The sequence below is a fragment of the Taudactylus pleione genome, unplaced genomic scaffold, assembly GCF_031769625.1.
Source record: "Taudactylus pleione unplaced genomic scaffold, aTauple2 ptg000408l, whole genome shotgun sequence".
NCBI lineage: Eukaryota > Metazoa > Chordata > Amphibia > Anura > Myobatrachidae > Taudactylus > Taudactylus pleione.
The window spans coordinates 5,488,301-5,503,017 of record NW_028284810.1 but is presented as its reverse complement, the minus strand read 5'-3'; the positions used below and the strand labels follow the sequence as shown (position 1 = coordinate 5,503,017).

Below are 14,717 nucleotides of genomic sequence, written 5' to 3'. Positions count from 1 at the left end.
AACAAAGGGAATGTACGAATGCTGAAGTTAATGCAATTTTTCAATTGTCATATTGACTGCTGAAAGGGAGGCTTGAATACAACTTTGGCAGGTACTGAATTTTCACTTAAAAAGACGACATTGACTAAGAAACGATCAGTGTAATAAATTGTCCACTCTGTATGTTATTACTCTTTATACATATTGTAAACTTTTTTTGTTTATGCTGTGATTCATATGTTCCACAGAACTATACCTGTGAGGACTAGGAAAATAAGGTGCGGTGGGGAGGTGCTTAATCCCTCTAAGATTAATTATACCATAATAATAGTAGCAACATCATATGGCTCTCCATCACTGTGGGAGCTACAAATCTCTGATATATGCATTCATTCATTGGTACCATAAGGGGAAACGTAGCTTTTGTTTTAATAGTCATGGTTGAAAAATTACAAGGAGTGCAAACAACTAGTGCAACGCTGATAACTATTTAATAGACAATCACATGGGAACATATGTATTCAGTCCAATATCTAGACATACTTTGATGAACTCATGGGGCCAAATGTGATAGAATGAGAGTTTAGAAAATGTGAGAGCTTTATCACACTTCTTAAATGGAATCGGTATGAAATACACACAGTCTGGATCCTGTCGGTCAGAATCCCGATGCTGTGATCCCGACAGGGTTAACATACCAACACTTTGACTTTTGGTATGATAACCCTCCTCCTCTCCCTACCCTAACCCTCCCTCCCTGGTGCCTGAACCTAACCGCCCCCCCCCCGGGTGCCTAAACCTAACCCATCCCCTCCCCGCACCCTAAACCCAACCCTCCCCCCTTTGTGCCTAACCCTATCCTTCTCCCTGGTGCCTAACCTTAATCCCCTAACCCTAACCCTCCCCCCAACCCCATTACTTACTTTCGGCATCCTGGCGGTTGGGATGCCTGCGTTGGAATTCTGACCGGCGTGGTATTCTGGCGCCGGTAATGTAAGCATCTGCATCCCGATCGCTGGGATGCCGAACGCATACCTTTTAAACTCACCCAATGATATAGAGTCCGAGAACATGCAAACTGGCATGTTTTTCAGACTCAAAAAACTATCAAGATTTAAACTCTCATCCAGGTGTTTTCCCATTTTGAAAATACAACTCAACGAATAGTAATACAGGTTGAGTCTCCATTATCCAAATATTCCGAAATACGGAATATTCTGATATACGGAATCATTTTGGTATAACTGAGATTATGAAACTTTTGATTTTTGATGGTTCAATGTACACAAACTTTGTATAAGGCACAAATTATTAAAAATATTGTATAAAATTACCTTAAGGCTGTGTGTATAGGGTGTATATGAAACATAAATGAATTTCATTTCTATACACAAACTTTGCTTGAGCCACAAAATTATTGAAAATATTGTATAAAATTACCTGCAGGCTGTGTGTATAATGTGTATATAACACATAAATGCATTCTGTGTGTATATTTGGGTCCTATTCCCAAGATATTTCATTATCATAGGCATATCATATTTAATTATTCCGTTATCCAAAATACCCCTGGTCCCAAGCATTTTGGATATCGGAGACTCAACCTGTAGTGTGAGGGTTTACTGCTATACTCTCAGATTTTCTAAACTCTCACCCTATTACATCTGGCCCATGATGTTAGTGGTAACCTTCTGCCTGTTTCACCGATGGGCTCTTGACTCTAAAAGGTCGGGAGTACATAAATGGATGCAAGGACAACGCGGATCAAGAGATGCTTTCTTGGATATGCCAAATACCCCAGTGTAAGAGAGTTTTGTCTTATTCCTGCTATCACTGGGCAATAATGTCAAAGTTCTCAGGCTTTCCCAGTTTTAAATATACCCACATGGGCATTGAGATCACCGGATGATCTTCTGGTAACTCTAATGGACTCTGATAGTGTTTCTCCAACCAAATGTCACTTCCACCACTCACATGGAACAAAATATGTGCATGCATAACACTTCAAAGAACAAAAAACAAATATACAGATTTGTCCTCATACACCTAGGGGTAAATTAACTAAAGTGAGAGTTTTTAGAAGTGGAGATGTTGTCCATAGCAACCAATCAGATTCTACTTAACATTTAACTACCACCTTCTAGAAGATGATAGCTAGAATCTGATTGGCTGCTATGGGCAACATCTCCACTTCTAAAAACTCTCACTTTAGTAAATTTAAGCCCTAGCCTCAATACGCCATGCTGCGTGAGTGAGCCACACCGTGCGATGTAAAGTAGCGACTTTTTCTTTAAGCCTGCATTTTATTTGCACCGCAGTCCAGTGGCATCCCTCTCCGCTTGGACACCCAGTGCAGGGAGGATTGTAGTGCATGTGGCCTAGCCGCGTGCCAGGAAAAGCGGCCGTGGCCTCAGAGGTGGTGGCGGGCCTTGCCGTCCAAACCTACCGTTTTAGTCACTGTTGGGGGTCACAGAGGTGTGGACTGCCCCTGGGGACCACTCTGTGTGCAGTGCTGGCTCCCTCACTATGTCAGGAGCTGAGTGCTACATGTAATGCTACAGTGCAGTGCTGACTCTTGTCACTGAGGAGGAGTCAGCACTTTGTTGCCACCCCTCGGCGGGTGACACCTGGGTGAGACCCGCACCCCTCTTGTGATGCCAGTGCTGCAGACGTAGCAAAACACCACTCAATTTGTACCAGAGACACCAGCCTGTCTAACTGCACAGGAATTAGTTTTAAATATGTACAAAGTTACAGATGAACTTGTCGTGAAACAAAACAGCAGCTACTGAACCACTTATACAGATTCAGACTCATTCGTGCACATATGTACACATGTTGCATATAAAATTAATAAGCGGTGTTATTGCATAACATTGTGACTAAGATGTACATTTGTGCTAACAAGATGCTGTTTGGCGTGACTGCCGCAATAGTGTATGAGGACACATCTGTAGTTTGACTGGGTAAATATAAAAAAAGTAACAATAATTCCCCCATGAAAAAAACCCAAAAACATTTGCAGCACCTTTTTTTTTAACTTTACAATGTGATGGCCTGTTACACATTGCAGAAACACATATTTTAGGGAAGGGGGCATTCATCAACAAGGGTCTGATAGGACCACCTGATAATCAGCAAACTCAGAAAACTTTCAGGTTTCGGAGTTTCCTTGCGAGAACAAACGCCATCTTCAGATGGCGCTTGTTGCCGGAGCCCCGCTCCATCCTCGAATCCTCCGTCGCCTCCTCACTGTCATCCCAGCGGCTTTGCGCATGCGTGACCTCCGGTCACACATTCACAGAAGTCATCCCGGGGGAGGTAAGTAACTCTGATACTTCTGTAGCAGTGTTACTAGTCACGGGGACAGCCTCTTTTAGGAGCAGCTGTACTCGCACTGGAGCAATGCTGAATTGCTCCGGTGATAAGTATCCCCCATGGCCCCCAATGATAACTAGACCCCCTAAGTGATATCTTGAAAAGATTTGTAATATTCTTTTTCATGTGACAGAAAAAAACCTGACATATTGACTACTGCAGTTTTGAAACAGATCTATTGATATGGAGATCTCTGAAAAACATGAAAATTTAGCTTATGACACCCAACAAAAGGTTGAAGGAAAAAGACATTAAACTTTTCAGAAGAACAAAAAAACATTTAAAAGATAGATGCACACTTAAGAGAATAAAAGTGGAGTTTAGATGACTGACAACTATTGTAATACATCCATTAGAACAGTATAAATCTTTTTGAAACCTTTATAGTTTCCATAGTAACCAGATGTAGGTGTTTATGCAATCCTTATTTAATCCCTTTTGTGATAAGATTCTCCTATGCCACTGGCAGGATATCATGCTCTTCCCCTGTCTTTGAGAAGTTGAATAAATATATTACTGGAAATGCTGTAATCACTGTAAGAGAGTCTTAATCTCTTTATAGGTGACAATTACAGTCCTAAGTAAACCAATTATTTGTAATCTTTTACAGGGGCAGTTTTGGGCAAAGTACATGTAAAGTAATAATTTGTACAGAAAAGAATTGCTTTCCCGTTGCAAAAAAAAAAAAAGTTTACCCTCGTACAGTGATAGTGGATTTATATACTGTATGTATTAAAGCAAGTTTAAACATTTATGTATTTGCCCAACATGTTAGAAACATGTGAAATTGAAAATTTGAATACGTAATTAATTTGTTTAATGCATGAATAATATGATGGTATAAGGGAACATTTTATAGCTCAGTGCACTTCTACTTATATATTTTTTTTAAGTTTTTTAGTTAAAAAAAAAAATTATGGGTGTGATTTGTGTTCATGAGCTTTATACCAGCTACCTATGTGTGGTTGTGTTTTTGTCTACAACAATCTATAGGTGGCTGAGGCACTATTGGCAGCAACAACTACTAGAGAGTACAAAAGAGAGGATAGTTGCTGATTGGTTGAAATGCAGGACCAAGTAATATAAGTACTTATCAGAGCTGCAATGAAATGTCAGGGTAACACTAAATAATGCATTTTTTGAATATACATTTTGTGTTTAATGATGCTTTAAAATCATGATGTGGTGGACATCCAGAATTGAGGGGGAGATGTATCATCGGCGACATCGCCGATGCGGTCCATCCCCCCCCCGACTTCGCGTACATACCGCGGTATGTACCAAGAATATCGCAAAGAACAGCTCTCCCGATGAGAGCTGTCCTTTGCGATGCTGCCGGGCAGAGGGACTTCCGGGTTTAACACCCAGAAGTCCTTCTGCGCATGCGCAGAAGGCTGCGGGCCACGGGGGCTCATGGGAGGGATCCGTTCGGATCCCTCCCAGCCCCGAGCGTCGCACTAAGAAGGCCATAGGCTTCTATTGGGTAATGCCACCTGAAGGTGTCGTTACCTAGCAACACGAAGCAGCAGAATGCATACATACGGGAAATGCGGTAAAACCCCCGAAAACTGCATTTTTGGGGGTTTTACCGCATTTTTGCCGTTAATACATCTCCCCCTGACTTTTTTTCTTGCTATTTCAACCAGTGGTGTCACTACGGGTGGCGACACCCGGTGTGGCCCTGAGTTAACCCTCGTGTGAATGGAAGTGTGGCCTAGTGTTCACAAGGCCATGCCCCCTGATGCGTCCCATTTTAGGGGCATGTCCGAATGTCACGCCCACATTCTCGTCACTATAGGGGCTTGTCCAACTCTCCAGGAGCTGCTGGGCAGCCCCCAGCTTCTCCAGACACAGGAAGTGCAATATTGCCCAGTGACACATCCGCTCTGCTATTTTGGTGTCACCGCTTTGAATGGTGGCACCCGGTGCAGCCCGCACCCCCCTAGTGACGCAACTAATTTCAACACATGGCAAGTCTGGGGGCCATCCCACTGCAAGTGAACCCTAGGCAACATTTTCAAATTTCCCCTTCCACTTACAATATCAACTGTATGACTTAACATAAATGAAACTAACTGAAAAAGTACAAGTAAAAGTTTTATATGAATCAAAGCACACATCTTATAAATGTAAGCGCATTGAATTTGAATTACAAAATTAACTTTACTACGCCTGCTTTGAAGTTTCGGATTTAAATAGATTTCTTAACTTTTCCATCTTAGAAAACACTCGCTACTCTCCTCACTCAAATACAAATACAGGAATGTTTCACTAAAACAGGACAAAGTGTGCCAAACTGATAACGATCCTTGCTACAGTGCTACCCGCCTCCAGCATGCAGATTTAACTCTGTCATAATCATTATGCGAAAAGTCAAATCCCCTTCTCCATTTTCATTGCTGAAACAGTATTTGGCAGCTTGTGTTGTAAGAAATTAACTGGGGGAAAAAAAATTAGAGATCCTTATCTATAGTCTACGAAGCCCAACAGATGAATGAAGAAATACACACAGCATCATGAATTTTTTCTATCAGAGCAGCTAAAGTAATTAAGTTGCAGAAATTTTTCATCTGATCTGGCTCCCTTTAGAGCAATTGCAGAAAAGCATATTTTTTGATTTCGCTGGCTTTAGAAACAACACAGGCAAGGTAAGTGGTTTCAGAGGCACATTATGACGAATATGCAGTACTGTTCCATTTATGATGATTAGATATCAATAGCATTTTAGAAAACTACAGACTTTAGTATAAAAAATATAAATAAACAAGGATACACTTCAAAAAAGTATTGGCTGCTGAGTGTAGGAAATACACAGTATATCAATCAACAGAGTTGGCTGCAACATAAAGGGAGAGTCCCTAATTCTAACTATAAAGGACATCTTTAGCCTTGTAACATACATTTTTAATGAACTTTCTTTTACAGCAGGGGTCTTCAGCCCGTCGCCCGCGGGTGGCCCGTGGAGCTGTTCCTTGTAGAGGGGACCACTACTGGGGGACTATATAAGGGACACTTCATAGGGGGGACTACTACTAGGGGCACTATATAGGGGGCACTGCAAAGGGTGGACCACTACTGGGGCCACTGCATAGGGGGGACTACTACTAGTGGCATTGTATAAGGGGCACTACTAGGGGCGCTGCAGAGGGGGGCAGTTATGGGACAGAATTGTTTGAGGATGGGGGCAACTTTCTGACAATTAATGGAGGAGGAGGGACAGTTATGGGGCATAATTATAATTATGGGAGGAGGGGGGCCGTTCTGGGACCTAACTAAAATTGTAGGAGGGGGCAGTTATGGGACATAAATGTGTGAAGAGGGGGCAGAGTCTAAATACCGCAATATAGCTTAGTGGCCATCGGGCTTCCTTGAATTTTTTTATGTGGCCGACGCGGTCTTAAAGGTTGAAGACTCCTGTTTTACAGGATATTTGTGTATTTGTTGTATGATAAGTACTTGTATTATCCTGAGTTAGGGGGCCTATTTATCAAATAATATTTGTGGAATATTCCCAGAAAAGACCAGTTTTAGGGGGATACCCATAAATATTAAGGATCTCCAGAAAGTATGAAGGAGGAACTGCTGCAGATATCTCCAATCCCGCCATTTCTGACAAGTTTGTATGGGGGCTGTGAAGCTCTCATACATACCAAGCTCCAGATGGCGTCACCCTATAAGTAGCATAAGGGGTACTGATTTGCGAATTTGTTCTGTCGTCCCCCGGTGACACAAATGCCGGCTGATGGACACGAATGTGCTTTTGCTGACGAAGACCCTAACCAGGAAGCAGCGTTACGTTTATACACTGCTTCCAGCTCTTCACCAGGATGGGTTCTTGTCGGAGCCTGTCTTCTGGCAAGAGGATTTTTTTATATTCATCTTCACTTTGCGAATTTACTTAAAAAATATTGATCACATCCGCATTAAAAATGCAGATTGTGATAAATATGCCCCTTATTATGTTTGTTTTAAATGTATAATTTTATTGTTACAACTTTCAAAATTAATACATCCAACAACAGTGATACTCCTTTGAGTACTCCACTCCAAATACAGATGTGTCCTCTTGTATCTTTGCCGCTTGTGCGGCAAATCGCACGACACATGGCGGGAGTCGCGGTGCGAATGCAGCCGTGGCATGGCGTACCGTGGTCAACGCGTGTGTGACAAGTCGCATGGTATGATGCGTGAGCACATTTGCCGCACAAGCGGCAAGGATACCAGTGGACACATCTGAAGCATTCCCTTTATTCTTGTGTTACTAAGAACATATATTCTGGGTTGACGTTATGTTTAATGTGACCTGCAGCGCACGTAGGTAAGATGTATGTGGACGGATCTGTATAATCCTCTTAACTGTAAGGACCAGCCCAAATCTATCAATGTAATTACAGTAATATACAAGAAGTTTGTTTCAGTGAATGGAAGGAAAATCCTGCCTGCTATTCAGAAGACCAGTACTGTAGATATACAATTTATTAAGTCAGACTTGTAAATCTAAGGGCTCATAGACAGGCATTGCCAAACCACAATTTTATAAACAAAACCTTGTATCTTACCCCCACTTTTAACAAAGCATTTGAAAATAAATTTAAGAACCTTGTTGCAGTCTTTTTTATATTATATACGAAATGAGCATAGAACTCCAGGCTACTATACAGACTACCTTATGGTATTCAGTCTTCCTCTCCTGCTAACCTAAGTGCACATATCAGCTAGACTGAGACTAGGATTAGCACAGAGGTGATGTGAGGAGGAAAATGAAGGCAAGATAGACACCATGGACAGACAGTGGAAGAAGCATGGTCTAATGGTTTAATAACATGTTTGCTAGGATTATAGCATAATGAGCATAATTATAAAGAATCAATGCTGCCATGATCTATCCTATCAGTATTATCTTTAGTCAAACTGTAATCCAGTAAATCACTGTGTGAAATCAAACATGAGGCCTCAGAGTGTTCAGATGCTGCTTTCTGTCCCCTTATTATGATTACTTACTCCTAGATGCTCTGTTAAGGTGCCCACACACATACCGACTTGCTCCCAATCAGCCGATGTACACGATTTTCCGTGGTCATGATTTGGAGTTAAAAATGTCCAATCTGACTCAATATCTATCTTGCAGCCAGTGCATTGGATCCCAGATTGGCTAATCTGACCTACAGCACGGCAGATCTGAAGATGTGAGGTACGACGAGCGGGGACGAGAATCGTCATCGTGATCAAGAGTAGAAACTCACCATTTGGCCATATTTTACATGATCTGTCGTCACGATCCGTCAATATCGGCAAAATTGGATGAAAAGTCGGTATGTGTGTGGGCACCTTTAATACAGAACAGCAATCAACCCTTTCTTTATTCCTCAGTTAAGAGTTCCAAAGCCCCGAAAACACTGTCCAAAACATTTGTGTCAACCCCAGTATGTTCTCTATATAGGATACAGAACATAGCCCATAGTATACAATTGTAACTTCTGAAAACATGTAAATGATATATACAGGCTCCAAGAGGAACCTATAGGGGTGATGTATCAACCCCATAACTCAATATAATGTAATTATGTCATATGGTTGTGCAGAAAATTATATAATTTTATAGGAAGTAATGCCATGTCTCTTCTATGTTCTATATGTGCTATGGTATATTTTTAATAACACATTAACAAAGCTTTCCTGTGGACAACAGAGCAATAAATTGGTTGTAAAAGCAATTAGCACAGACATGTGATGTTACTGGGGAAGGGGAGTTCTTCAGTTTATGTGTTTTGTTACGGTTTATTTTAAAACAAAATTCATATTCTGTATGAAGATTTGTTAGAACTAATTTTGCCCAATAAACGTGACATTTTTTAAAATGACATTCTATATTTTTAACCATGTCTTGCATGCCTAGATGGGTCTTGTTGTTACAATAAAGAATCTGCAACTTTAAAGCCATGTTTATAAGCCCTATGTGATATTTATGTATATGGAGCTTAAAAATGGATGCAATCTAAAATGGTTAATAATGCAGGGAAAAAAAACCTGTAATAAGCCTTAAACAAAGATGTCACTCTTCCGATTTCTAAATGTTAAAAATGCCTTTTACAGCTTTGGTTAGCTTGTATTTTAAGGTTTATGTTATAACATGGCTACTTGTGTTGGTAAAAAAATAAAAAATAAATAATATCCAAGATTTAAAAAACAATACTTACATAAAATATACATATACATAGTTTGGTTTAAAAAAAATAAAATACATTTATAGATTGTATATACAGAATATGTTATAGTGAAAGTAGCGATGCTTATATAAAAAAGAAATAAAATAAATTAGTTGTTTGACAGGAAAAAAAATAGAGAATCTCCAACAATATGCCATTAAAAGCTACAGTATATATCATGTCTGCCTACCGTTTGATTCACAACCTCTTGTGAGGCTTCACTTATAAAAGCAGATGAGAGAAAAATAAAACCCAGCAGTAAATAATAAATGAAGAAAGTAATAAAAATTACCACTTAAATAAATGTGTTCTACACTAAACTTGTGTTAAGACATAACTACAGGACCCCCAGATGATGGGTTCCTTTCAACAATGGGAATAAATTGGCCCCCATTGTGTCACAGAGCAGTTTTTGAAATAGGCTATCTGCAGGTTTTGCTCAGGGAGACTTTGATAACAATTTCTAACCAGTCAGCCACAACAAGGAACAGACATATAGCTGGGGTACATGTGGAGAACAGCCATCCGCATGTACATTCTAGAATCATTATTTTGATCACACTATAGCACTTGTCTGTCCAGCTATGCAAACAAAACAAAAATAAACCTAGTATGTCTGAATGCAATACTATTTCTGGGTTCATTAGATAAGGATATTTCCTCCTCTGTGTCATAACAGCTCCTATGAAAGGTTCATACGACTCTGTCTGACACACCAACGACGGTACACACAGGCCAGCTATATAGAGAAGACCAGACATTGAGATGCATTTCGCAATATTTAATTTTCTGTCCTTACCTGTGTCTAAAATCTTTATTCCTATTATAGCAAGAAAAGAAGAGAGAGATTGTAAATCAAATGTTGTTTAAAGGTGACTAAAATGGAAATGGAAAGATCCCAAGTGGGAATGACAGGAAACCCAATGTGCATGCGACAATTTCTGCATTCTAGGTCAGAAACTGCATCAAATGAGCTTTCATTAACCATTTTTGGAAAATAAACAAACACCGTAAGGACTTTGATTGTTATTTTTGGAACATTTCTCAAGTACATTTACAGATTACTTCTATTAACTACCACAAAACATTTCATGACCAGCCGATCTTAATAGAATTAAACAACACGTGCCTGTCCATAATATATGGTTTTCATAACAGAAAAGACCCCTGTGTGAAAGTAAATCTCCCATGCTCAGAATAGGTTCTAGACAAGCCCAGTGTATGAGAAATCCTCTCACAATGAACAATCAAAGGTCAGGAAATGCTATGTCAAGGTGAAACAAAAATACATTTATTTACCTCCTAGGCAGCAGAAATTAAAGGAAAAAATATATTGATCATTAAGAAATAATATGAAATGATATATGCACAACAGGTATATAGCTTTAACTAATCAGTGTTTAATATAAAACATGAATATCGATTTACTCATTATTCTGGCTATACAGAAGGGCAATTGGGAACAGTCTTCCTCTGTCATTGATTCAGCTGAGAAAAGACTGCATGCAATGCCTTCAGAGCCTAATCACTCATGTGACAAGGGAAGAGCCTTCCCCTATCAATTCCACCTCACTCCAATAAGCAATTGGGCGCTTATGATTGCCGCACTTTTCTAGTTGATAAAGCACTAGGGCTTAATTTAGCCGTGTGACACTGGGAGTAATGTTAAGAAAACTACCATATAGATAAGAAAAAAATGATTACATATAACAATTTCTTAGTAAACAATTTCTATCTCCTCCTCTGTAGTATACTGGTACTCGCAAATATCTATAAAAAGTTTTAGACTGCAAAATACTTCAAACAAAGTACTAAAAATAAAACATGAAATAGAATTGATTGAGTAAATTTGATTATTTACAACATTTAAAAAAAAAAAAATTTGTTGGAGGACAGCAACTTACAAAAAAAAATAATTATTTTTCTTGTAAATAAAAAAAAAAAGGCACTGATAAATAAAGAACAAGCTTACCTAAGCTCCAGCACACTGGTTACGTTCCCTGATGGGAATATTCGGCGGATGAAGTTGAAATCTCCCACGTACAAGCTTCCATCTATTCCACAAGCCAATGCCACGGGGGCAAGAAGCTTGTTGCCGTCAGCCTGGCCATTACAACTAGGGCATGAGATGCTACGCCTTCTGCCATTCCCCATAACACAGCTAACAACAGGCGGTTGCTGAGATATGAACTGGTTTTCTCCATTCCCTTTGTACAGGATCCCTGCAAATAAATAAAAAAAATGGCTTTTTTAAATTATCCCTTCACCAAGAGGTATGTATGGTGGTCAGGAAATTGCATTTGACATTATGTAAATATCATTATGTAATATAATGTTACATTCGTAGCACATATTAATAATTATTAAAAACGTAAAGTTGCATTGCCTGGGACTGCGCCAAAGGTAGCAACACTAATTATCCAGTAACTGGCCTATGAGAAATTGTGTTAACAGTTTAACTACTTATTGAAACACTCAGGAGACTTGGAGCACCATGCCTAAAATATCCTGTAAGTCTGTCAGGTCCTGATACCAGTGGGCATGGCCATATTACGTAGTGAATACCGGGGCCATCTGCCAATGCTTTTGTGCCAAACAAGGTGTGGCTTCGGCCATAATCCTGTCCACAGCTCCAACCCAACTACCTTGACTGTCATAACAGGGGTCGGCACACAACGCTCCCAGTTGTGTATCTGAGGATGGGCAGCTTACTAGTGCTCCAATCCAGCATCGCCACATTATCGGCCAGCCCACTAATGAAGAAGTGAGCGACCCGTGCATGGGGCATGGCTATGTGGGCGAGGCATGGCTATGTCACACACAACTCTGACAAAGACATGTGTATGTCTATGACCGTAGCATCTTGAAGGAGCATCCGGCAAGCCCAATTATGTTCTTACTCCTCTCAGCGACCCTGGACATCATCACTGAACAGTAGAAATGTTTTTGGTTTTTTTAATCACTCTGATTTTCAGGTTTAAGATACTATTATTGTAATAGTAAACTGACCAAATGTTTTGCTCAGCTTCAGTATTATCTACCTATATTTCCAGCAACACTTATTTTGCAATCTTCTCCCATAATATAGCAAAATAAAAGTGAATAGTCCATGATATTTTCTGAAACTGTTATAATCGTTTATTGCTTTGTTAAATGTATTAATATAGATAAAGTGTTCTTTCACACAGGTATTTTTAAAAAGAATATCAATCTGAATGAAAAAAATAATGATACCATTTCAAACTTAGAAGTACTTCAAAACATCAATATGAAAAAAGCACTTTATATATGAAAAGATGCATGTTTTAAGGCATTATATAATGTAGCTGTACTTTATGCACCCACTCACTCTCAGTTAACTGTATCCCAATTGTGAATACAGTAAGTTTAAAAAAAATAGAATTTGTTTTTAAGAGAAATACAGTAGGCGCTAATCAATAAACTGAGATATAATCAGATTTTATAACCTCCTAGCTCTTGCCTGCTGAACCATATAATACTTATCTACTTTTGAAAAAAAGAGTTTCAGGGAGATTATAGTTGGGACTAGAATGTGCCGCGTGTCGTTGAGGTGTCGTGTCATGCTCTGCCCAAATGGTGTATCTAGCTCCACCTATGGGTGTATCTATTGCCACTCAGGGGTGTGTCCTGCAGTGTCATTTCCCCCTGAGCCCTCCCCCTGAGCCCCCATTCTCCATGTCTATGACTCCACCTTCCCCCACAGCAGTATCATCAGTCCCTTGAGCCCCAACACTCCATGTCTCTGCCTCCCCCTCCCCCATAGAAGAGTCATCAGCTCACACTCTCCATGTCTTTGCTCCCCCTTCCCGCCATAACAGTCTTCAGCCCCTTGAGCGCCTACTCTTCATATCTCTGTCTTCTTCTCCCACCCATAGCAGTCTCATCAGCCTCCATTCTCCATGTCACTGCCTCCACCTCCCCCCATATTAGGGTCATCAGCTTCCTGAGCCCCACTCTCTATGTCACTGCCACCCCCTCCCCCCATAGCAGTGTCATCAGCTTCCTGAGCCCCCACTCTCCATGTGTCTGCCTCCCCCCATAGCAGTGTGATCATCCCCCTGAGCTCCCAATATCCAAGTCTCTCTCTTCCTCACCCCTCATAGCAGTGACATCCCCCTCTGAGCCCCCACTCTCCAGATCTTTCTGTCTCCATATTTGTCCTCAATTTTGCAACTTAGTTCACATATAGTGTACAAGGACTAGTTTTTTTGATGCAAAGAAATTTGTATAAAGTTTCAGATTAAGCATTTCAATACATGGTGCAGGTCATTTGTATTGGATTTGTTTTTGCCTTTTTACCCTAGATCAGTGGCGTATCTATAATGGGTGCAGGGTGTGCAGGGCACACGGGCCCCCAGGTCCAGGGGGGCCCACACTGCACACCCTGCACCCATAGGTAATTATACTTACCTCTCCGCCGATTCCTGAAGTGCTGCTCCGCAGCACCGGACCGGCGCTGTAGAGCAGCAAACACTCACTGGGAAAATGGCAGCGGCCATTTCCCCAGTGATCTGCGCATGCGCAGAAAAGGTGTCCCCCGGGAAAGTAGGCACGGACGCCATTTTCCCGGAGACACGCGCATGCGCTGTAGATTCTGGCATGAAGCCAGAATCTACAGCACTCAGTGCGCCGCTGAGTCGCCGTCAGAGAGGAGGGGGCCCAAACGGAGGCTGCACACGGGCCCCCTCCTCTCTTAAAACGTCCCTGCCCTAGATTGTGTACTTTTTCCCTCAAGTTCACTTATAGTATAGTAGGTTCTGTACGAATAACAAATGCAAATGAAAAAGGTCCAGCCAGAACAACTCCAGGGGCCCCACTCCCAAATGCTCACCCCAAAATAATTATTGCTACATAATAGTAGTATAGTATTTTCTGGGCATCACCACTTAATTCACATAGAATATTTGTATCACTTTTTTAATTGTTTTTTTATTATTTATGTTGTTTTAATTCTTTCACATTTCACTTATTGATTTATCCTTACCAATCTATTCTTTACACTTCACTATCACCTTTTTTCCCCTTTTTGTGTGATGCCCTGGGGATGGTCCTTGGCTGGAATTTTTTTGGGGTACCTTGTTTCACGGACGTGAAGCCCTTAATGTTAGGGACGCCAATATAGAGGAGCCTTCA

At 40.6% G+C, this 14,717-nt stretch overlaps 1 protein-coding gene across 1 annotated transcript in view; it reads right to left on the bottom strand.

Moving 5' to 3' along the window:
* TENM3 (teneurin transmembrane protein 3) overlaps positions 1 to 14,717 on the bottom strand; it is a 776,836-nt gene that overhangs the window by 77,338 nt on the left and 684,781 nt on the right. Inside the window, exons 20-21 of the mRNA XM_088446965.1 lie at positions 11,536 to 11,785; positions 10,363 to 10,383 (exon numbers count right to left, since the gene is read on the bottom strand). Of these exons, the coding sequence (XP_088303091.1) occupies positions 10,363 to 10,383; positions 11,536 to 11,785 (271 nt within the window). The remainder of the gene's footprint in view (positions 1 to 10,362; positions 10,384 to 11,535; positions 11,786 to 14,717) is intronic.